Source organism: Hirundo rustica, chromosome 5 (assembly GCF_015227805.2).
Source record: "Hirundo rustica isolate bHirRus1 chromosome 5, bHirRus1.pri.v3, whole genome shotgun sequence".
Taxonomy (NCBI): Eukaryota; Metazoa; Chordata; class Aves; order Passeriformes; family Hirundinidae; genus Hirundo; species Hirundo rustica.
In genome coordinates this window covers 27275713-27300552 of record NC_053454.1, presented here as the reverse complement: position 1 = coordinate 27300552, position 24840 = coordinate 27275713, and the positions used below count along the sequence as shown (strand labels likewise).

The window sequence follows — 24840 nt, the reverse complement described above, 5'->3', positions numbered from 1 at the left end:
GGATGTGGTATATTACCTTCTTTAGGCTTAATTTGTCCCACGCCAATGAAGATTTAAGTACTGAACAGCCCTTGAACCTCAGCCCTGGGAGAGCAGAGGTGACCGGTCCCTCCTGGCTCTAGGATGTATCAGTCAAGAGGCTACAGACTCTGGGTGTTGGTGTTGTGATGATGTTTTGTGTGGGGTGGGTTTTTTTTTGTTTTGTTTTGGTTTTTTTCTGTATATTATTCTTTGCCTCTGTGTCCTGCTCTTTTCCTGCCCTTCTTGCTGACTGTGCTGCTGGAGTCCTCCTCCACCCTGCTCCATCCTGGCCCTGTCCCGCCTCACCCATCCTTCCTGCCCCACACAGGCTATCCCTCCTCTTCTGCCCTGTCCTCTACAACCCTCCTCCTCCTCCTCCCCTACCTCCTCCTTTCTGCTCCCCAGGAAATAGCCTATGCTTTGAAGACAGCAGGTCTTGGAAAGGGCAACAAGGCTACGTGCACTGGGATCAGGCCTGGGGAATAATGTGCATTTAATGGCTGGGAATGGTGGTGAGAGTCCAGGAACTACATTTTATACCATAGAATATTGAAGGGGAATTTTGTAGGAGATCCTAAGTATCCTGATCCTCAAAGTGTTGGGCGGGTTCACTGCTTCCCCACGTGTCCTTGGAGATGCTCTGTGTTTCACTCGTGTCGGGGCACGGTGTGAGTTGGTCACCACGGGTCTAATGCATGCATGCTGGGGAGCCTTCGGCAGAGCTGTGACCTGCTGCTCTCTCCTGCAGTGCCCCCCCAGATCGGTGAGAATGCGCTGATGGCCCCTGTGGACTCCTACAAGTACGGCTCCACACAGGCGCTCACCTGCACCGTCTACGCCGTCCCACCACCCACCACCGTGCTCTGGCACTGGCAGCTGGAGGAGGAGTGCACTTTCAGCCCCCAGTGAGTGCCAAGTCCTTGTTTTCTCCTGCAGCTTTTGTAGGTCTTGAGGGATATTTGTGTTGGGTTGGGGTTTGTTTGGTGCCTCCCTCATCCAGGCTCGTTACGGAGTGCAAACCCAACGGCCAATGAAGAAGCAGATTGTTGTACTTAATTTGCAGATTGCTGCAGGCAGGCTCTGCCAAGGTCATTGTTGTTGGCAGAGGCGAGGGCCACCCGCCGAGAGGATCCAGCAGTGCTGGCATGTTGCTGTCCTGCTCTCTTGAAGGGAATCTCGACTTGCACGGGGTCTCAAATGCAGCTGTCTGCATGCCCTTCCCTCAGATCCCCCTGTGGGCTGCAGGCCCAAAACTCCATCCCAAACAGAGGAAATTTGCTGTTTATGCTAATTATGCATCCCTGTAGTGTTTTTTTTCTTGTGCTCGAGCGCTGAGTGTGATGGTGCTCTTTATCTGTGTGAAAGTGTATCTCAGAGGAAGTGCACTGATTGATGTTGGGGAATGATAGAGAGAGTGCCTGACTGAGATTCACTCAGCTTCCCTTATCTAGGCCTGCCATAAGCCCAGATTTCCTTTTTAAAAAAAAAAGCCAGGATAAAAAAAAAAAAAAAAAAAAAAAATAGCATTCTTCTTTCCTGTTGTTGTTTTTAAAATGATCCCACTAGTTTCTTCCTTTGGTGCCTGGTTGCTTCCTACACAATGGCTACTGTCCTCAAGAAGTTCTTGTAAGGAGTTCAGTGATTTTTATGTCTCTCTGTCTTCCTTTGAACTAAATCAACTTGAATCATCCATTTATGAATGGAGGTTTGTTCCCAGAATAGCTGCTTTCCTCCAACCATCCCAACTGAGCTGACACAGGCAGATTAATTAGGAAATTTACCTTTAGGCTTGGGGGTCCTTTACTTTCAAGAGCATGAAGATCTCAGGAGGTTATAGGGTGAAAGTTAATAGAATTATTTCCAGAAGCACGTGCTTCCCTCACAGATGCAAGCTGTGGCCAGTGATGCATCTGACTTACAAATATCTGCATATTATAAGGAGAACCCAAAATACCTCTCTTGGAGGGCAAATATTCCTCTTATCTAATGCACATGTCTCTACTTACATTTCAGGAAAGTTCGCTCAGGAGCCAATCCATATGCATGCAAGAAATGGAAAGTGATCTCAGAGAGAAAGGGAGGGAATCAGGTTGAAATTAAGCATCGAGTCGTTACTATTGCTGGGAAAACAAAGGTGAGCACATTTTCTTTTCTCTTGGCTGGGGATGATGAACCCTCTTCAGCAGTGCACATGTCTGGAGATACATCATTAGAGATGAGACTCTTCACCTGTTGTTAAACTCGGGGTTCTACTCCCAGTTAGACAGGCAAGCTCGTGCTGAAGCCGAGAGGCAGAGATACACGCTTTCAGGTCCTTTGAACACTGATCCAAAGTGAATCTCCATTGAGGAATATAACTGACTTAGACTTTGATAACTGCCCTTTAGTGGTCTAAAGTTAGATGAGTTAATCTTGCCAATTAACAGTAATAGAAGTTGGAGAGACTGAAAAGCAGAAAAAATTGTGGATGCAGCACTTTTTAACACATACACCAAAGTTCACCTTCTGCTTCTTCCCATCTCCTTCTACCTGATTTTTACACACTTAAGGACAAAAATGTAAACTTCAGAAGGGGACTGTGCTTCTGCCACACCATGGGTTTGTGCTTTGGAGGGATTTTTGGTTGTACAGATATCTGCAGAGCCCTTTGCTGAGCTGTTCAGGTGGTTGGGCGTTGCTTTAGCACTGATGTGGTATGAAATTGCTTGATTGTTTTTTTCTAGACTGTGAGCACCCTCGTGATTCAAGCAGCAAATGTATCTGCTTTGTACAGATGTATGGCTACAAACAGGGCTGGGTCAAGTGAGAGAGTGATCTCCTTCCATGTGACGAGTAAGTGCACCCTGCCAAAGGCAGCCATGTTAAATTAATGTTATTTTGTCTGTTTGCTAATGAGAGGCACTTCAGTGATGATACCTGATTCCTGTCCTTTATGAAATCCTTTCTTTCAGATTTTAGGTTTACTTAAGGTTTTCTTTAGACAGCCTTTAAAGTTGCCACTAATTTCAGTCAAGTAATTAGTTCTACCAGCATCAGTGGAATGGTGGGCCAGTGAAAGTGATGGAAGATGGGCACTGTTGTCCGAAGAGTGCCTGCAGTTGAGCTTTTGCAGCCACTTAAAAGAGCAACAGAGAAATATGGTAGCGTCACAAAATGAGTAAAGAGCTCTCTACTGTAAGAGCTAAGGCTAAAATTTTCCAAACCAGTGGTGAAGAGCTTCTGTCTCCTTAACAATTAGTCCCCATATTCACATGCCAAAATTTTATTTTAATCCAAATCTAAAAATGAACCATAAGATAGTGCTGAGAATCATCTTAGGTTGCTGTAAGTTTCTAAAGGAAGAATAATTTATTCATTACACAGTCCTTCATTTGATCCATTTGAAATATATTGCTTTTAATGAGATTGTACTCCTTAGATAATTGATTAGTTGACTGACTGACTGATTGATTTGATTGATCTTTTTAAGTGTTTCTTTTCCTTATTTTCAACCAGCTAGGATGACAAAATCTGTATATCCAAAATGACTGTCAAGTTTATGTTAGCCACAAAATGCACAATCAAGTAGGAATTTATTTTACTTTTTTAACTTGCAGGGGGTCTTGAAATTAATGTCCAGCCACAGAATCAAGTGACAGAGAAGGATAACATGTCTTTGCGATGCACAGCAGACAAGTTCACCTTTGAGAAGCTCTCGTGGTACAAACTCAGTGCTCATGTTGCACAGACTCCCTTTGGAGGGTTGCCCATGCCTGTTTGCAAGAACCTCAATGCTCTCCAGAAGCTGAATGAGACAGTTTCAAATACCAATGGTGAAAACGTCACCTTAGAGCTCAACCTTCGTAACATCTCCCTCCAGGATGGAGGGGACTATGTTTGCATTGCTCAGGACAAAAAGGCTAAAACACAGCACTGCCTGGTGAAGCACCTCACTGTTCAAGGTACAGATCTCTTACTCTGAAGCAAAACGAGTGGTTGTGTATGAAAACAATTGCAGTAGTGGCAGTTTTTGGTATGTTAGGCTTTGCATGTGTTTGGTTAACGGTGTGCTCACTTTGTTAAATAGATTTAAACCAGTTGTTGTAGCACACACTTCTGGGGCTTGTCCAGGCAGAAGGGATGGCTTCATTATTACTGGTGAGGAAACACTGACTGAGCCACTGTACTGTGCAAGGAGATGTGTTTGACTTCTGCTGGAGTAATGTGTTTAGCTCAGTAACTTCTCAACTTTGCTTTTCAGAACACATTTTTCTCTGTAGCTGTATATGAGCGTGTATATTCATAACATCAATGATACTGCTTTGTGTGACTGACTCTCAAGTTTGGAGTAGTGCCTATGGTTTAAAACTGCCATGAGTGATACTGGTATTCAGGCACAAGCAATGCAAGCTGATAATCAGTCAGCTTTTCACACATCACAAATAGTGATGGCTTTGCTTTGGGACCTAGATGTCTAGGTCGATTAGGCAGATTCAGGAAAATACTTACACACGTTCACAGCCTGTCCTGAGTGGACATTTAATGGACCAAGAGTGTGAAGCCTCTCGTAAGGACGCTGGACACAGAAATGCAAGGGAAGCAACTACTCCCTCTTCCCACAGCAGCCTGAGCAGTTACAAATTAAATCAGCTAAAGCAGGTTATGTCAATACTGTTGAAATTTTCTTGGCTATTATAATTTTTAGTCATGTGGAAATTGAACTATGACCTTAGCATGAACACTGTGGCTCTTGGTGTAATAAAAGGATTTGAGACTTTGTTCCTGGGACATACATTGCTACTACTGAAAAAATTTGATCATTTTCTTAATAATCAGTAATTTTACTCTATTTTCAAACTAATAGAACCCATGGCACCCACGCTTGTTGGAAATCTGGAAAATCAAACAACAAACATTGGTGAAACTATAGAAGTGTCATGTGCAGTGAATGGCATTCCTCCTCCAAGCATCATGTGGTTTAAAAATAATGAGACCCTTGTAGAAGATTCAGGTGAGGATTGCTCCCTTGCTATTATCATTAAAAGGCTTTCTTTCATGGGACTGACTGCTGATTTTCACCCTGAAAATTTCATTTTGAATTCTTAACAAAAAGAGGCATAAAAATAGCAAATTTAAGAATCATAATTTTTTCCAGGTATTGTTTTGAAAGATGGGAACAAAACACTAACCATCCGTCGAGTGAGGAAGGAAGATGGAGGGCTATACACCTGCCTTGCATGCAATGTCCTCGGATGCAGTAAAGCAGTGGCTTTTTTTTCAGTGGAAGGTTGGTGTTAGCTTCTTTCCAGATTGTGCATAAAATCTTTAGAATAACTGGAGGACAACCTACTGGCTATCCTGATGGGAGATCTGAAAATATACTGTGAAATTTGTGAAAAGTCCTGACCATTCCCATCAGGCTCAAATTGGGTGCTGTCATAGCTGTCATACTCCAGCTGTTGAGGTTGATGCTTTCTTCTCCACTATGCTGCTTAGAGCTTTTCAACGAAAACTGGATTTATCTTACCTGTGGTTGCAAAGAAAACTCTGTCCATCTATATTACATGCAAACTCATACCACAGAGGTACATAAACATGCAGATATCCTGGGGCATCTCTGTTGTGTAGGTAACGCAATTGTCATACTGTGTTTTTTAGCGTAGTGTATTGCACCTTTTTAAATTATGTCATTGCTTTCACAGCATCTAAGGAAAACATAGTGAAGGGTTTTTTGCAGTCTGTTGTGATTGCTGTCCCATTTCAGTGAAACAGGGAGTGATTTTGAGTTAGGGGACTCCAGCCACCAGACTCTGAAACAGCATTTGTGAGACTCATCTCTCACTTGTTCCAGTGGCACACCAAAATACAGGTGCAATGACAAACAATAAATGGTAGCAAGAGGTTAGCCTGCAGTGTGGGTAGTTGGGACCATGATGGACTTTCCACTAAGAGTTGCAACAGGAAGCCTCAAACGAAAAGCTTCTTGCTCTTGATCTTAGTACATTTACATACTTTAGTCACTGGGCCCTTCACAAACCTCTGTCTTTAAAGTCGGGATGGTTGTCTGATCCATACCATTAGGTCATTAAAGCAATATCATGTTATCCTCATAGGTCTCTTCGGGGTATTTAGATGTTGGGCAAAATGTTTGCATGGGGTGGAAATTATCTGCAGATGACATCAATGTAGATTTCAGCTGATGTGGTAAATACAGCTGGGGCATATTCTACTTCTGTAGATGTTTGAAATCTGTGTAGGACATACTGTCTCACTCCAAGAAATTTATAGTGCAGCTGGTGGAGGTCATGCAAAGGAGGGTGCTGCTGTGAAGGGAAATCTCTGTGGTGCAAGGGATGAAATACAGGAGCATGATGTAGCAAACAGGCAGAGGAAGAGAGCTGTGTGTGTGCACTAAAAGGCGTACAGACAGTATCTGCTGGCCACTGTTTTATGGGAAAAGGAACATTTTAAATAAGACCTTATTATCATGTGTTCTTGTAGAACCACATTTTTCATGCCCCAGCTGAATGATGTCAGGAGACAAGAGAGAGATTGTTCTCTAGATCATTCTCACAGCTTTTTATTTTCTATATGATGGAGGTGGTTTTTTGGTTTCTAAAGAAAGAGTAATTAGTTTTTGGTACTCTAAAACAATTATTATTTATTTCCAAAATGTGAATTTTACTTTTTTATATTTGCCAAAGGTCCAAGCACGGTCCTTGGAACAAAGTTGATGCTGAGAAATGGGATGGTGTGTAAAACAGCACGCAACTGTAATATTCCAACATAAACCCCCAAGCTTTTTGTTTTATTTTGCTTTCGTTTCCTTGCTCCATGTTGCAGTTTTAAAACGAACCTTCAGAACAAGGACGTCCATTCTTTACTTTAATGAATGAACAAAACAAATATGCTTCCAACTATCACTCAAATATTCATTTATTTCTTCCCAGGCGCTGAAGAGAAAACAAATCTGGAGCTCATTATCCTCGTTGGCACTGCAGTGATTGCCATGTTCTTCTGGTTGCTTCTTGTAATCATCCTCCGGACCGTTAAGCGGGTAATGAAAAAATTCTCATACTGTCCTATCAGCACTGGTCTTGCATGACAAATGAGAGCTGACTTGAGGCCTTTTGTGTTGCTTCTTTCCATTGTTCTTAAATCAACAGACACATTTTTTCTCTCCATGCCATAACATTCTTGCCTGGAACCGAGGGTGCAGAAATTTGTTTTTAATTGAACAGGCCCTTGCAGGAGAAAAATGTTTCATCTGGCTCTGTTTATTAAAAAAAAAAAAAAAAAAAAAAAAAAAAAAAAAAAAAAAAAAAAAAGACAGAAAAGTGCAAGTAATTAACAGTGGTCACACTCATGATGACATGGTGTAGCGAAATGGTAGCCTGGCATCTCTGGGAACTGATGAAATACTCTAAAATAAGAAAATGGCATTTTGCCTGCACACTTTCAGCAAAAACCTGTGCAACTGCAACTAATACCATTTTCCAGGCCAACGGAGGGGACATGAAGACTGGCTACTTGTCAATCATCATGGATCCTGATGAGGTCCCAATAGACGAGCACTGTGAGCGGCTCCCATATGATGCCAGCAAGTGGGAGTTTCCCAGAGACCGGCTAAAGCTAGGTGAGTTTTCAATGCATGAGCCATTTAGTGATACTGCAGCCAGCACTGTGCTGGAGGGTGTTTCGGGTCCTGGCTCGCTGTGGGACTGCCCTGCTGCATGATCCCTGGGTGGGCTCTGTGTTCCTGTCCTCTCTACATTTTAAGTCCTCTATTAATTTCTGCTTCATGAACTCATTTTGGAGTAGCTTTTTTTATTCTACAACTTTTTCCTGCTGTGCCAAGCGAATATGTTTGTGTTCTCACTTCAAGGTAAACCTCTTGGACGTGGGGCTTTTGGCCAGGTCATAGAAGCAGATGCATTTGGGATTGACAAAACTGCTACCTGCAAAACAGTGGCAGTTAAAATGCTTAAAGGTAAAAACGATGACTAGAACTTCCACTTGAATATACAATATAGGGATATTTGTCAACACTATAACCATTGTACCCATCATTGTAAAAGCTTAGCTTAAAGGCTGTTGTCATGAAGCAATGATTAAAGAATGTACATGTCTTTCCTTCATTGACAACTGGAGCAATGCAGCTGTGGTTTCCTAGCCACTGCTTTATGATTCCACTTAGGTTTCAGCAATGTAAAGTTGCTCCTGCAATCAATTTGCACGTGTCCATTTTTTGCCTTATGCATCCTTGTTGGAAGCTTTCTGCAAGTCTCAAGACAATGGCTTAGGCACGCTCCAGACTGAGCTGTAGTTTGGAATAGCTTTCTCCTCACTTTAAATCATATTATACGGCCTCACATTTGCCACAGGAAAGTTGAAATGTGTGGTTCCCAGACACATAGTTCCTAAAGAAGACGTAATGGGGCAGCAAAATGGGGCTGCCAGCAGCTGGGGGCTGTATTCCACAGCATGCTGTACTGGCATAGCTGACACAGCCTACCAGCCAACAAGGCTCGTCACTCGATGGGCTGGATAAATAACAGAAGAGAATGGGGAGGAGGGCGAAACCTTTCTCTCTGTGGTGCTCCTGACCTGTGTTGCTTTACCTCTGCAGAAGGGGCAACCCATAGTGAGCACAGAGCACTCATGTCAGAGCTGAAGATACTCATTCATATTGGCCATCATCTCAATGTTGTCAATTTACTTGGAGCCTGCACAAAGCCAGGAGGTGAGTAACTTCTTAGTGGGTGAGAAGGTGCTAATGACAAGCCCATTTCTTCAATTTCTCCTGCGTAGGCAATTGGAATTCAAAATCAAGGATTGGAAAGAGTAGTTCTCTCTAACAACAACAACAACAAAATCTGGCAAGAGTGAGCAGGTCCAGAGGTGGAATAAAGGCAGAGTAAGGGTGGAATAGGGGCCATGCGGCTCCATCCCTTAGTTGATCTACCACTTTGCTTTTCTGTACCTGAGATCCACCTTTGCAGTGGGCAGCCCATGTGTAACAGACTTCAGAGCTGACTCTAGTACCAGATTTAACAAGTTACTCTTACTCTTATCACCAGCTACAGTAAGGGTGACAGCAAGTTAGGACTTCCCCTCTCTGTCTTTGGATGAGCTGTTGGTGCCTGTGTGTGTGTGTGTGGGAGGGGAGATTGCAATTTGGAGTCCAGCTCTGGGAGGATGAACCTATTTCACTCTATAATCAGAGACAGATGTTTTGTTCAGCAAATCCAGTACTACAAACTAATTTGGAAGAAATTCAATGTAAAGTAACTAAGTAATAATTTTTCAAGGAAGCTGACTTGTTGGCTTACTGTGGGATGAAAATTTAATTTGTAAAGTTCCATGACAGAAGTCAGTAGTTGAAGGAAACATAATCCATAAATATTTATTTCCTTGTTTATTCCATAATAAAGTAGAGATGGCCAGTATCTGGAACCTAGGATGGAAATTTATCACCATAGCATATGCCTATATGAAGTAAATTTGAACATGAAATAACCTATTTGTATTGTGCATTTAGGCATCTATGTCTGAATTCTGAGTCTTGTTCTGAAAACAAGATTCCTGTTTTAAATTTTTAGTACTTTAACCACCTGTAGAAAAATGCATGGATAATTGCATGTGTATTTTATTGCAGAGGTTAATTGCACTGAAGTTCGTTCAAATATTTATGTTGCATCCTTACTGTGTCAATTAGCTTGGGCTGTTAGTGGCACTCCAAATATAAACACACCACTATACTTCTTGACATGTGAAATTAAGCCAGTGATTTTGTGCTTTGTTTTTTCCCTTTGAACAGCAGAAAAATGAATAATTTCAGTACTTTGATTCGATTTTTTAATTTTAATACTGATATTTTTAAAAAACCTTTGGCTATTGGAATCCTCTTTGAACTGTATGTATTTCTATCCAGAATTTATGCTGTGAGATCAGGTGGGATATAAATGGTCTAATGAATTGCTTTATGTGTTGTACAGGCCCACTCATGGTGATTGTGGAATATTGCAAGTTTGGAAATCTGTCAGCTTACCTACGGAGCAAGAGGAGTGAATTTGTCCCGTACAAGGTAAGGAGTCAAGGTTAACAGTAAAATGTTTGGTCTGGTGGGTTTTTTTCCACGCACAGTGTTTCTTTTTCTAGTGCAGACTGAAGCAGCAATCCCTGGGGACGCTGGATGTCTTAGTACTTCTCATGGGAATGAGAGATGGCAAAGACATCAGAGGTCATTTAGGCTTTCCCCTGGCCCCTGCAATGTAGCTGTTTTGTTATTGTTAGCTTAAAATGTGCAAAGGAACTAGGCTTCCACTATTTCCTTTGGCAGGCTATTCTACACTTGGCTGTATCTTTCAGGAAGTTTTTTCTGATAATCAGCCTGAATTTTTTCCTTTCTTAGTTAAGCTCCAGACCACCTTAAATAACTGTACTCCTTGCTTAGTGTATATATCCGTCAGATATCCATAGGTATCTTTCACATGTATATCCATTCTACTGTCCCCTTGGCTGATTGCTGAATAAGGCTATACATTTCTTCTGCTGTTAATAGTTTTGTAAAATTCATGTAGCTCATGAGTTCACATTCAGCCTTTCACCTCCTGAGTCCTTTGCAAAAAGGAGTTCCATGACAGCACCGCTTCTGCACCCTGATTTGAAAGAAGTGGGCAGATGGAGGCTGGCATTTTCAAACTCATTTCTGGGCACCTCTGAGAGGAGTCTTATATTTGGAGAGTATCCATCTGGAGGATCCATGCCTTCTGAGGGTCAGATTGCTGTATGAGGAGCTGTAGCCAGCGCTCAGGGTCACCCTAGGGACCCTACCTTTTTCCATCCACAGCCGAGAGTGAGGCCCCTGGGCTGGACTCTCCCACGTTGGTAGACTTGAGTTTTCCTGCAGCTGCTGTGTTTAGATCAGAGCTTCTTCCCACTGCTTGTTGATTCTCCAGGGGGTTATTTTTCTTTATCCTTGGAGACATTGTTTACTATTTTATATTGGCAAAGGTAACTCAGTGCATCTCCTTGTGAGGTAAAAAGACAAACAAATATCTGAGGGGCCTTGAAGGAAGAGACAAGGTTTAATGAGAGTGCTGACCCTTGCTTACACAAGCAGTGGGAATGGGATTTGGCAGTGTCAAAAAAACAGCTCTGCCAGGGAAAAAATCACCAAACCAAAGCAGGAGAAAATGGAAATGTTTTGGATGACACCTGTGGGGCTGGATCCCTTCCTAGAGGCATGCAGTGGCTTAGGGGAAGAGGGAAATAAGTCAGATTTTGATGGTTTTTAGGTTTTTGGCCAAGGTAGAGGTTTAGCAGAAGGACCTTTGCAGCAGCAGAAGGTAAAGCCATAGCATTACAGCGAGGCTGGAGTGTATGGGAGGGTTTGGCAGCATCCATCCCCGTGTGTTTCGCAAGTGGGGGGCACCAGGGGCTGAGGACACCAGTGTGCTTTCAGTCCCCGGCGTGTGGAGGTGTTGCTAGGGTTTGTCTGGGGGGTTGTGAAAGCAGGAGAAAGTTGTGCTGTGGAGTGGCAGAGGGTGCTCCAGCTGGTGAACTTTCATGGCCATGGCTTGGATTTTGCTGGTACTGTCAGTGCAGCAACCAGAGCTGGCTTGGAGCAGAGCAGCTGATCATGCCTTCACTGGGTTGCTCTTGCTGCCTTCCCTGGTGACCTTGGAACAAACCATAGGGAGGATCACTGCCTCTCCACCAGAAGCTTCTGGCATGCTTTCAGCTTCTGATTTTTCTCACCCTCCCCTCATATTTCTAGACCAAATGTGCCAGGTTTCGTCAGGGGAAAGAGAACTACGTTGGTGATGTCTCTTCTGACCTGAAGCAACGGTTGGACAGCATCACGAGCAGCCAGAGCTCAGCAAGCTCTGGCTTTGTGGAGGAGCGGTCCCTGAGTGATGTGGAAGAGGAGGATGGTAGGATACATCTTCTTCTGATGTTGGAGCATGTGTCATTGGTGGGGCTGATGAGGGACACTGGGGACTGTGTGATTTCCAAAGCTTCCTCAGAACTGTGTACGGGTTATTCTCTGGATGACCAAGGTTCCTCAGGATTAGAGGAATTCAGGTTCCTATGGATTAGATGGGTCAGCATCTAGATCAGCATCCCAAACCCCTCAGCACAATCCCAGGTAAAGTCCTGTATGAAAAGGGTCTGTTTTTAGTGTGAAGCCTTTTGCAGGTATGTCTATTTACTGCTCCAATATTTTCAGGGAAAACTGCACAGTATGAACTCCAAAGGCAGGGCAGAGAGGGATGCACCAGCATGTTAACTGAATTTCTGTAATGTTTACCCAGAAGTTAAATACTGTGAAATGCTATTTGATTCACTGCTTATTAGCAGAGAGCTTGCCTTGCCTTCCCTCTGCCCAGGTGGTCTGTCAGGAACAGGAAGCCTGAATTATCTACTCATTCAAAGCCTCCCCAGGATGCACACATCCTCTGCAGTGATTTCACTGATGCATTTGCCATGTTCCTCTTTGGCAGATGCAGCACAAAATGCTCAGTGCTGCCATTTCAGAGACTGCTAATTTCACCTAGGGGTTGGATCAGACTAGTTGGGAGGAAAGCCATAGCTCTACTGCCTGTACCTCTACTGCTAATAAAAATCATTTAGGGCAAAGGAAACATCAGTACGTGGAGGGAGGAATGGTCTTGCAGTTTCAATGCAATCTAATAGGCAATGTCATGCATGCACTTCATGTGCTTCCACAACATCTTGGTCCCTTTCCTGCACTCGCTGGTGTAAACATTGACCCTCTGAGCTGGGATGTTACAAGAAATATGTAGACCTGAAGCAGCCCTTACAGCAAAGGTTTTAGCTACCAGTGTTGTAGTTCTTGGTAGATGTCTGCTTAAAATCAAAAGCTGAACAAAGTCACAGAGTTGTCTATTTTAGCAGGAACTAAATGCCCAGGTATCTTTGGATATTTGAGTACATTATTCGTCCAGGTCACTAGATGATGAGGTTCGGGCTCTTCCACATTAAATTAGCATGGCTTTTTGCCAAATCAAAGTCTTTCTCCCTATTGCATATTCTTTCTTTATAAAGACTAGGTGGGGCCTCCCTTTCCTTGGTTTCTAAATTCATCTGCTGAAACCACAGAAAGCTTTACTGTGCTGGGAACTTGTGAGCTGAGTTTCAGTTGTTTTTCTTTTGGGATTGTCTCGCAAATCTTTCCTCTGGAAATAAGCAAGGAGGCTTAGGGTATAACCCGTCATCTCAAAGTTTATTTTGCACAAGACTAGTTTGATGTAAAATGGGTTGTTAGTGATAATTATATAGCTGTGAAAAGTGCTTGATTTGCTCTTCCAGTCCAGTGTGGTATAAGGTTCAGATGGACTTTTACCTAACAAGCAGTTATTGGTGAAATCAGTGACAAAGGGCATGTTTGACTGTCACCTGATTCTTTGCAGCTGGTCCTGAAGACCTTTGCAAGAACCCTTTGACCATGGAGGACCTCATCTGTTATAGCTTCCAGGTGGCCAGAGGAATGGAGTTCTTGGCTTCACGCAAAGTAAGGAACTTCTCAGGACGAGTGGCATGTTATTTATTTGACTGCAGGAACTAATGCTGTAGGTCTATGGAAGGAAACAGCACGTTCATCTTTGGACTGGCAGTCATCCGCAACATCTTCTTTTTGCTCTAAGACATACTCAAATCTTCAATACCACAGAGTGAAACAGCCCATGCATTTATTGACACAAATGTTAGTGATCTGTGTAAGGTTTATGGGCCACCAGTTCATAGAGGAATGGTTAAATGGTTAGAGGAGGGGAACTTATAAGGACAATTAAAGGAATTAGGGACAACTCCCTGGTAACAGGAGCTAAACGAGAGTAAAGGATTTTTCTCTGAGGACATTGATTGTACTTTGTACATTGGGATTGGAAGGGCAATGTGAGGAGAGACAATACTCAGCTATGAAACTTCACGGATTACTCCTTGGAGAATCTCTTGCCGAGGACACCCTGGCAGTCAACAGCACCTCACCTGCATTTTTGCCGCCTAGAAGTATTTTTCTGTGGTTTGAGCCTAAATATGTAGAGCATATATTTCAAAGGATGACAATTCCAGCAAGAGTGAGGAATTGCCTGCAGCTGTATAGGAACAAAAAGTACGTAGAAATGGGAAAAGAAAATGGAAGCAGAAAATACAACTGCTCTGGAGGGCAGGCTGGATGTTCAAGAACAGACTTCAGAGTCTTTCTAAAAAACATGCTTTTGTCTGCCTTTCATATGCATCCCAATTGATTTGCAAATGTAAAAATACCTGCTTATGGAATCTGCAGTTTCAATCCATAGTAGAAACAAATCTGTAGCCACTTTCAGAGCCTGATTTTTTTACTTTAGGCTATTGAGGCTTGAATTTTGAAGTGTTTGGGTTGTTAACTAAGCTGTTGTTCTGCATAGGTAGAGATGTGGGCTTCTTTCTCTGTAGTAAAGGTTCATTTGTGTTGGAATCAAGTCAGCATTTTACTGTGGTGTTTTTCAGAGAAATAGTGGAGTACACAGATTTGAGTGAACCTAAGTAAATCTAAAGGTAATCAGATCTTAACCTGTTTTGTGTCAGCTTCTTAGGATAATTAATTAGCTAACTTCAAAGGCCCTCTCTGCACAGTGGATAAACAGATGTATGTTTGGACTTGGGAACACAAGTCTCCTTGAGCCAAATCAGTTGTGACCATCAAAAAAGCACTTACAATCAGCAACTGTTGATGCTGAGGTTTCTTTTTCTTAAAAGGTTTTAAGAATTATCTGGCCTTTGAGGGTAGGAGAGCACATATGTGAAAGGGATCAGCCCTGTGGACAGAGCTGTGACGACAGGCAGCATAAGAAGTTGTTTACTTCTCTTTGCAGTGCATCCACAGGGACCTGGCTGCTCGTAATATCCTCTTGTCAGACAATAATGTGGTCAAAATCTGTGATTTTGGCTTGGCTCGAGACATCTACAAAGACCCAGATTACGTCAGGAAAGGAGATGTAAGTTTCAGATTATCTGTTTGATAGATAATTAATGTGAAATCAGGATTTTTTTTTTATTTTTTTTTTCCCTTAAAGAGATTTTTGGAAACTCAGTGTTTTGCTAAACTGTGATACCATTTTGTTTATGAAAATGCTTTTTAGGCCAGACTACCCCTAAAATGGATGGCACCAGAAACCATTTTTGATAGAGTATATACCATTCAGAGTGATGTATGGTCCTTTGGAGTTCTGCTGTGGGAAATATTTTCATTAGGTGAGTCGCTTTAATTTTACTGAGCCGTCTCTAAACAAAAGGGTTTGAAGAAAACAGTCAAAGTGTTCTTGGATCCTCTGTAGCATTTTCTTTTTACTTCTTGAAAAATTCCTATATATTTTTTCCATCAAAATAAAATACTTAAATTTTCTTTAAAATGCAAATGTAGGAACATAGGCTTGAAATGTTTCTTCGTACAATTTCAGTATGTGATGATGAGCCTCATTTACTCAGTCATTTGCTGTTTCCATCATACATATAAATTGTTTACACATCCAAATATACCAAACTGTCTTATTAACACAAACCATAGCAAGTTACTTGCTTGAAAATTAGTCCCTAAATTTAAAAGTCTAATGCATAAAAATTACTATTGCTTTCATTTTAGGCGCATCGCCGTACCCTGGAGTGAAAATTGATGAGGAATTTTGCAGAAGACTGAAAGAAGGAACGAGAATGAGAGCACCAGACTATACAACACCAGAAATGTGAGAAACTGTTCTTCCATCCACCCACATTTACCCACACTACTAGCAGGTGCAGGAGCAAGCAATAGATGATGTTTTCTTTACACTGGTATTTTAATTGGTTTTGTCATTTCAGGTACCAAACAATGTTGGATTGCTGGCATGGAGATCCTAAGCAAAGACCAACTTTTTCAGAGCTGGTGGAGCACCTGGGGAATTTACTGCAAGCCAATGTCCGTCAGGTACGTGAACTGTATTCTCTGGTAGCTAAAACCACTGTCTGAATCTGTCCTGTCCTGCCAGCCATCACAGCATTCCATAGCTGGGTGCTGTCTGCTGGAGCTGTCAAGGGGCCTGGGCTGCTTCCACTGCTCCCATTACTGACCAGCAGCTGGGTCTCTGACTAGCAGAGAGTCACCTGTGGTGTAAAGATCCTAGAGGCTGTGTTGTGGTAACCAAAGGCCACTCTTCCTGCCAGCAAAGCTTCCCATGACACTACTGCTGTCTTTGGTCAGTTCCCTGCGCTGCTGCTAATTTCTCTGCACGCTGCAGCTGCATTCCAGCAGGTAGCTCCTGTTGATCTTACTGTGCCAAAGATGGTTATCTTAGTGTGTGTGAGGGCGTGGGCTGCAATGCTTTTAATGGCTATCCTGGAAAACAAGGATACGAGAACTTTGTTGCCTGTGAGCAGCTCCACACAAATCAATGTATTAAGGCATGACCTGTGTGCAGGGATTGCAGTGAGAGAGCCCACTGTGACCAGGTGGGGACATGGGCCTCCCTTCCAAGCTCTCCATCTTGTGGCTTCCTGTTCAGTTACTACGGAAGTGGGCAAGGCCAGGGCCATAGATGTGAGCCCAATGAATGAAGGAGGATGGATTTGGCTGTGTGCTCCCTATTAGACACACTCTTCCTTTCTAACCTCTCGGTGAGGATGGGAATTACACTGCCCTTCTAAACTATCAGAGTAATTTTCTTTGTGGCATTGGGATTCAAATATTACTAAGAGCTACTTTTATTTTTTCAAAGGCATCAATGAAAGTCCAGTTTATACATTAGGTTACAGTATATCATACAAAAACCTATTTTTAAAAAAATTTAAAACTACTTGGAAGTAGTTTTCATTAATCTTCCTTCTTTTAATGTAGCTGCTTCTGCAAAGGTGGTATAATGCTCATAGTTTAATAAAACACCCACACTGTTGGACTGATGCATTCTCCATGTACGTGCATGTATCTTTTTATTTATGTCTGTGTCTCTGCAGCCTATTTAATTTTTGTGTTTTTTTCACTGCATTCTACAGGATGGTAAAGACTACGTTGTCCTTCCTTTGTCAGTATCCTTGAATATGGAAGAGGATTCGGGTCTCTCTCTCCCAACTTCACCTGCTTCCTGTAGGGAGGAAGAGGAAGTCTGTGATCCTAAATTCCATTATGACAACACAGCAGGAATTAGGTATATTATATGGTGGACATCCTACTGGGGCCTATGGGAAGGTTTTGTTCACGGTGGGGGAAGGGAAAATGAAAGGAAGAGACTTCAGCTGCCTGGTCCATATTTAACCTTCTCCATAGGGATAAGAAGGAATTTGTAAAGCTTTTGTAGGCAAAAGCTAGTTTCTTACCTTCCCAGTTAGTGACGTTTAAATTTATTTTAAATGTTGCTACCCTTTCAAGAATTGGTGTTCTCATTCAAAAACAAACAAACAAAAAAGCAAAACCCATGAAAACAACTGTTATTTGTTTTTTAAGAACCAGAACATATAGAAAGTTTTACTGGCCCAATTCAGTTGTGTTTGCAGGGCTCTTGTGTTGCAGCTGCCAAGAATATTAATGATGATAGATCTATCATTAATAACCTCTCTGGCATTTCTCCTCCTAAAGTGAAACATTGGAAAATAGCTCATGAATTGATGGCCAAGAGGAACATGATGTAAATAGTGTTGTCACTGGTTTTTGTCCACTCTTCACTTCTGGTGGGCTCCTAGGGCATCCACAATGGTAGATGATGTTGGCTATCATGGCAAAGGTGACTTTCCAGCAAGGAGTTTGTACTAATGCACTTCAGGGGCTTATGTTGGACCCTTTGAGGACCTGTGGCATTGGATGTAAGGGAAAAAGGCACTTTCTTATCCAGTGCAGCCACTGAGATGCTGGGAGCTCTGGAGTGTTCAATGCAGCCTCAGAAGAAGGAGGGTAGAAAGAGATGGATGCACCCATCAGGGTGGAGACGGACTCTGTCGGCAGGTTTCACGTGGTTTCCATGAAGGAGAGCCCTCTGCCTCACTGCTTGTGTCATACCTACCACAGACAGAGCTCCCAGTGATTTGGGGTACAGCAGGATAACATTTTTATGTGGTTCTAGAAAAGACTACATAGGCACAATGTGTTTCTCACTCCAGTTTAACTTATCATCCTGCAGTTCAGCTCTCAACCCCATGTTTCAGTAGTGGGGCAGTTCAAACTATACATGTTTAAAAGACAAAGCATGATTTAGCATTTATTTTCCCACTTTTAATACCTCCTATATGGCTTTTCTTGGTCCCCATTTCCTGTTATGACAGAAACACTCAGTTGACATTTTAAGGAGACTTTGAACCTCTTCTCTTTTCTCTTGTCTTGCATTGTGACAGGATTGTGGAAGTACTTGTGGCAACCATGCTAGGAGAGGCAAAGTGAGAAGGTTAAGTCATGCTTAGGGGCTTTATTCTTATGTTCTGGTAGCTGAAAATGATCCTAGGCATGGATCTTGCTATACAGGTAGTGGAAAAGATTGATCTGTTCAAAGATTTTTTTTCAATCTTCACAAATGTACTAACTATGAAAAAATATAATCTCTAAATCAAAGCTGGAGGAGGATAGCAAGCACAGGGAAAATGTGGAGAATATTAAAGATTGTTTAGATCGCTGATATAAATTAAAATTCGTGGGACCTCCTAACATCTGCCATGTTTGGCTTAGGAAATAGATATGCAGTTTCTGAACCTTGAAAGATTATCATTAAAAACAGTCAGGTGAGGTACAGAAGAGTTAGTGTAAAGTGTAAAGATATTTCCTACTCTTAGAAAAAACAGAAAGTGTGTAATTCTGCAATCAGTTTAATTTGAATTTTAGGAACTATCCTAGAATAAACATTCAGACAAATAATGGTAAATTCCTACAGGAAAACAATTTGACTACAAATGGCCAGCATGGATTTGTCAAGAGCAAACCAAGTCAAAATAATCTAAGTTTCATTTTTAGGGAGAGTAATTGACCTGGATGATAGCAGAGAAGATGCATTTTGATGCATCTATAACAGCCCTTGTAAGCTGGCTCTTGTCTGGGCTGAGCAGAGGAGGGTCTCCCATACCTGGGAGGTCATTCAGATGAAGAGGCTGAGCCTCTGAGCCCTCACCACCCTGGGCTGGTGAGTAGTAGTCATCAGCTACTGTGCTGACTACTGCAGACCTGGCCATGCAGTTCTATACCTCTGTGGAGGTTTAATGCAGGCACACAGGGAGCTTCCCAACTTAGAAGGCAAGTTGTTGAATGAACTTCTTGTTGTACAGGTTCAGGCTGTCCAGGAGGGTGCGTGGACTAGATTGTCCATCTGATGGTTTTGGTCCTGAAAGTGTTGGATGGGAAATAAATTAGATACCACTGCAGAGGAGCAGAAGTACACACATGGCCAGTGCAGAGAGCTTGAAAGAACTGGTTTTGTTAAGTTTAGGAAGAGAAAATGGAGAGGGAACACAGTAACAGTTTTCAGTATATGAAAATTTGCTCCAAAGAGGATGTGAAATATGTGTTCCTAGCATTAGGACAAATTTTATTTGAGCCAATACTTAGGTTTAATATTTGAAAAACATTCTTAAGTGTGATTGAGCACATGCGCAGGCTACGCAAGGAACCTGTAAAATCGCCACCAATTTAAATAAATGTCTGTTGGAGATAAGCAAGATTCAGCATAGCTAGACACAAAGCTGGGAAAAGGAATGAATGCTGCTCTTAACAGTCTCCAGCTTTGCACTTCAAGTGGATGCAGGTTACTCTTCTAATTCCGTGGCTTTTCCTTCATTAGCTGTTAAGAACATAAATGTGCCCTGTTGAACTGGGACACCATCCATTTCATTCTGTATTCACTCAGGCAGAAAGCTCAGGGTGCTGTTTTGTTTGCTGTATTAGTTATCTCCATGAAAGTCAATTTTATTTTTTGTCCAATATTTTTTATGGATGTTATCCTGAACCAGAGGGCTTCTTTTGGAGAAGAGCCTTCAAGGGAGATTTAGCACTCCCTGTCCTGATCCCCACAGTTTAAGGGCAGCAGTGTGCTGACTCTGCTGTTGTTGTCCTAGGTCCAGCCAGGGGTCTCAGAAGTGCAGTCCAAAGGAAAAGACACATGTCTGTGCTCCTGGCTTCTCTGTTTATTGTAGTTCTGAGCAAGGCTTGCAGGAAGTGAAACCCTCCAGTGTTACTGAGGAAAGAAGCTGTTTTCTCAAAGCAGTTCTTAGAATTTGCTCAGAGATCAATATTGTCAGGAGCAAAAGGTCAGAAATATGCCACTTTCTAGGCTGTTCATCCCTTTCAATAAATAGATATTTTGGAGTTTGCATAATATGTTTTGACAAAAGGATTAACTTCTCTGAAGAGAGATAAAAGGATTCTGATATCATTGTTCTGTTTGCAGCCAAGTTGTGGATAGTGGACTCAAAATTTTTTTGTTTTGTTTTCTTAGCAGTCAGTACCGACAAGGTAGCAAGAGAAAAAGCCGCCCTGCAAGTGTGAAAACATTTGAAGATGTCCCATTGGTGACCACTGTAAAAGTTGTTCAGGAGGTGAGTTTGTCTATTTATATAAACTTTCCCTTTGTTGATCCTTTTTCATGTGTGTTTTTAATGTTTTTTTATTTAATACATTTCCAACACCTTTACAGGAAAACCAGACAGATAGTGGGATGGTTCTTGCATCTGAAGAGCTGAAGGCATTGGAAGAGAGTGAAAAACAAGTGAAAATACCCTTTAGGTAAGGCTCGGGCTGCACATAGGATTGAATATGACCTTTTACTGCAGTATGTCAGAAGACCGATTGGTTTGTAAAATTGCAAGACAAAATCTTTTCTTAAAGTATTTTCAAAAGCAGAAAGCAAAGTTGTGCCCAATGTGCCCGGTCATCTGCATTTGTTATTAGGAGAGGGGAGGTGATGCAGCCTTTGGAAGCCTCAGCCAGCACCAAGAAAGGACTTGTATTTATCAGCTGCAATAGCATCCACCACCTCTCGAAGGTTCTGAGCTGGTACGCAAAATTGAGCATGTGGCGACCTGTCTGAACCGACAAACATCTCTTGGTTTTTTGCTTGATTTTTTTTTTTTTTTAATAGCTCACACTCAAGTTTTCAGGATGTACCTGGGTGTATTTTCAGAGCATTGTACAGGGGTTTCATTGTGCAGTTCACAGGAAGCACAGTGACATTCATGGAGCTGAAACCTCAAGTATGCTCTTTGCGAGCTTCTCAGGATTTTTTTTTCCAGGGCAGCTTCAGTGCAGATGAAGGTATACTGCAGTTACAATTGCACCACAGCTGAAGTTAAGCCTCTAAAAGCTTTCTCTCCATTTCATCTGCGGTCGCAATCTAACTCCTTGTATCGTCATAAAATTAAACATCTTTTTCATGCATTAGTGAAGTTAGGGCATATGAAAAGGTCTCTCCTTATAATCAAATGCATGTTTAAAAAGGCTTGTAGCCAGGTTTGAGTACAGCCTTTTGCTTTGGCTGTTGCTGTGATGGAAAGCAGCTGCCACCTGGAGTCGCCCACCTGCCCTCCAGGAGACAGTCTCCACAGCTCTCTCAGCCCAGTTTCTGATTGGTTTTTTGCAGTACGCTGGTGCCCAGCAAGAGTAACGAATCCGTCATGTCTGAAGCCTCCAACCAGACAAGTGGGTACCAGTCAGGATACCACTCGGATGACATGGACACCACCGTCTACTCCAGCGAGGAAACTGAACTCTTGTGCGCCCAGGAGGCTTCTCCCCCGCTGTGCCGCGCTCACGGGCTCCCCTACGAGAGCCCCGCGCCGCTCTAGGGAGAAGCCGGCAGCTCCAGCTCCCCCTGGGGTGTGCCTTCATTGCCCGGGCTGGTGGTATTTGATGTATTGAAAGATGGCATCCACGGGACTAAGGAAAGACATTTATTTTTCCTGAACACGATGCAGAAGCATCTGGCAGCAGAACTGCGCCGTGCCAGGCTGGGGTTCTTTCCCCAAGAGACGCTGATGGCTGAGGGTGCAAAGCCCTGGCCGTGGTGTGTGGGCTGTGCCAACCCCACGGCAGAGGCTGAGCCTGGTGATGTCGGGCAGCTGCCTCATGCAGGCAGCATCATGGCGTTCGACTTAACTGTCTCTACTTGTACGAAAAAATGGCACATCCCTGCTTTTGTGGTTTTTTTCTGTTTGTTTGTTTTTCCCCTTGTGGCTGGACTCCAGGAAGGAAACAGCGCAGCACTGCCTTCTTGTTTCTCAGAGTTATTCCTTGCTTGTACCTTCACAAACAAAAAAAGGAACCTCCAGCTCAAGGCTCTGGCACTCTGGTGGCCTGAGACTAAACATAGGCTGGGCTAAATATAGGTGGGGGTGATGGTCTCTGTCCTTGGCAGAGGAAAAAGGCTGCTGTACAAGTCCTCGTGAGTTGCATTTTCTCAGTGAAGCTGGTTAGTAGGGAGAATGCAAAGCATTGAGCGATGTGATGGGACTCAAATAGCAGGGCCATGCCTGACCTCTGAGGATGGCTCTGCTCCGCTTTCATCCCCAACACCCTCACTCATGCCAGATGCCTACCTGCCTCTGAGTTGCCTGAAACTGCTGCAGAAAATACTCCCCTCCCTGCAGATACCGCTTGGGACAGCCTCTGCAACAAGTAGTAAAGGCAATGTAATTTACGGACCACAGGAAGCACTGTGGTTCTGGTGGGGCAGCCTAAGCACACCCTCCCTTCTCATCTCATTCCCCCTCCCTCAGATTTAGGTCTGACTCTTTCACTTTGAAAACTCAAAGTCTGTTTGCAGTGGCAGAGATCTCAGTTTATGTAGCCTTGGGAATTCGTGACTGGTTTCATGGCAGCTCCGATCTTCTCCGAGTGATGAATTTGTGCCTAATTGTTGGACAACTTCTTACCTGTGCTCTTGTAGTCCCAGAACTCTATTGATAGACACAATGAGGACTACAAGATTTTAAAGTGTAAAGCTATTTCTACTGAGTTCTTTTTGTATTTTTATAAGTATTTTTTTGTTTGTACTTACTATAATGTCAAATGCTGGGAACCATGAATATAAGGCATATACAGTATTTATAGCCTCTTTATGTAGAAATAAATGTAATATATTAAAATATAAATATATATTATATAACAGATGTTGTACTATTCACATTTTGTATCAGTGTTCTGTAGCATTACAAAGGTCACAGAATTTTTTAATAGCTAAAACTTTTCAGTTTATTAAAAGGGACTGGAAATTTAGAGCTGGGGGCTACAAGTAGGTTTGTTTTCTATTGTTATATCCTTTCTGTTGACAGGGAAGTTTCTAAAGTACTACTTGTTTCAAGTTTACAAATGTGTAGTAAGCATGTGTAGTAAGAAAATTCCGTGATTTTTAGCAGTTGGCAATAAATACCTTTAGAGAAATGGCCAGAGGAAGAGACTGCTTGTACAAGCTGAATCTCCTCTGAAAGAGTTTATGTTCATTTGGGGATGGTTGATCCAATTGTTTTGTGGCTTTTGCCTGGGGAGTGGCATTTTCCCTTACAGCCTTGTTCATCTTTTCCCACTTTTGTTTCTCCTAGCACACTTCTCACAGATTTAATGTTGTCCCTGCTCTTGTGCAATGAAGTCTTCCTTTATTTTAAATCTGTACTTAAAGCTCCTACATTTTCACTTTGTCCAGTTTTTGACTTTCTCTTCTGTGCTGCATAGGCCTTGATTCTCAGGGCGAGGCTGTCCACTGCTAGGGACATAACAGCTTTTGCTAAGAAACAGAGCAAGGAACGTTAAGCCACAAACTGCAGACTTTCATACTGTATTTTGAAATGAAACAGGCTACTGCATAGTGAGAACCTTTGTTTAGGAAGGGGGAGATCTCACTACTGAATTCTTCTCAGGCGGAACACGGTACTAGCGCCTTCTACACGTTACGTGCATTACCCAGATACAAGGCTATGGGATGTCAAGCTGGAAATGTTTCTCCACTGCTCCCCTTAAATCTAAAGCATTTTGCAGCCAGGAAGTCAGGAGCAGGGAGATCAGATAGGAAAAAAGGGAGAGGCTTCCTAGATCATGCACAAGGGCTTCTAGGAAGGGCTTGTATTTTCACGTATATATTTGACATTTGTCTTGCTTCCCAGGCAAGAGTCTAGCCAGCAGAGTATGCAACAGATGATGCTACATCCTTTAACATCCCTCCTCTGCAATATTTCTCAATATCTTTAGTGAAAGTGTTCTTCTATGTGTTATTACACAATTGACATGAAATACTAATGCTGGCAGGACTTTCATGAGCCATATGTTAGAGGGTCCTGACACTGAGGTGGAGATGGAGATGGAGATGCGTCATTGATATCCAATGCCCTAGACCTGCATTCCTCAAGGTTTGGAATGTTCAATTTAGACATCTCATTTTGGAGTTTTTTTCCCTCTCCAGCTTGGTGAAGGACATGATATGTGCCACATATGCACAGTCAGATGCTTTCCTGTGTGTTCACGGTACCTCTAAAACAGCCTCCCACCACAATGCACCACAATGAAGTTTTAAGACATAGCCATGTCAGTTACTAAGTTCACACTTACAATTCTTGTCAGCCAATTAAATCTCTTCTGTGTCCAAATATCTTTAAATATGCCTGGAAAATGTGGCAACTAGCACACATCTGCTATAGGAAAGGAAATTAGTTTCTTTAAAAAAAAAAAAAAAAATCAACCCAAACCATATATTCACTCTCAGAAGTAAGCAAAGGTTCTATAAATGTGTTCATATATTTGGCATCCAGTAAGACAATTCTTTTCTTAAGCCATGGCCATTACATCCTTTAAAACACCTGGAGTTTTTGTTGTATTCCGAATACAACACATTCAGCTAAATCCTAGTC

General features: G+C 42.5%; 1 protein-coding gene across 2 annotated transcripts in view; it reads left to right on the top strand.

Moving 5' to 3' along the window:
* Positions 1-23385, top strand: part of KDR (kinase insert domain receptor) — a 30838-nt gene extending 7453 nt beyond the window's left edge. The window contains exons 10-30 of one of the 2 annotated variants that reach the window (XM_040064947.1): positions 770-926; positions 2035-2155; positions 2745-2853; positions 3618-3962; positions 4865-5011; positions 5156-5287; positions 6951-7057; positions 7501-7636; positions 7886-7990; positions 8630-8743; positions 9999-10087; positions 11783-11939; positions 13440-13540; positions 14883-15005; positions 15150-15261; positions 15650-15749; positions 15865-15970; positions 17032-17183; positions 20448-20544; positions 20643-20731; positions 21585-23385. In XM_040064947.1, the coding sequence (XP_039920881.1) occupies positions 770-926; positions 2035-2155; positions 2745-2853; positions 3618-3962; positions 4865-5011; positions 5156-5287; positions 6951-7057; positions 7501-7636; positions 7886-7990; positions 8630-8743; positions 9999-10087; positions 11783-11939; positions 13440-13540; positions 14883-15005; positions 15150-15261; positions 15650-15749; positions 15865-15970; positions 17032-17183; positions 20448-20544; positions 20643-20731; positions 21585-21789 (2804 nt within the window). In that variant the 3' untranslated portion in view covers positions 21790-23385. Of the gene's footprint in view, positions 1-769; positions 927-2034; positions 2156-2744; positions 2854-3617; positions 3963-4864; positions 5012-5155; positions 5288-6950; positions 7058-7500; positions 7637-7885; positions 7991-8629; positions 8744-9998; positions 10088-11782; positions 11940-13439; positions 13541-14882; positions 15006-15149; positions 15262-15649; positions 15750-15864; positions 15971-17031; positions 17184-20444; positions 20545-20642; positions 20732-21584 lie in introns of both variants that reach the window. The other variant, XM_040064946.1, reaches the window with a different exon arrangement.
* Positions 23386-24840: the final 1455 nt, after the last annotated feature.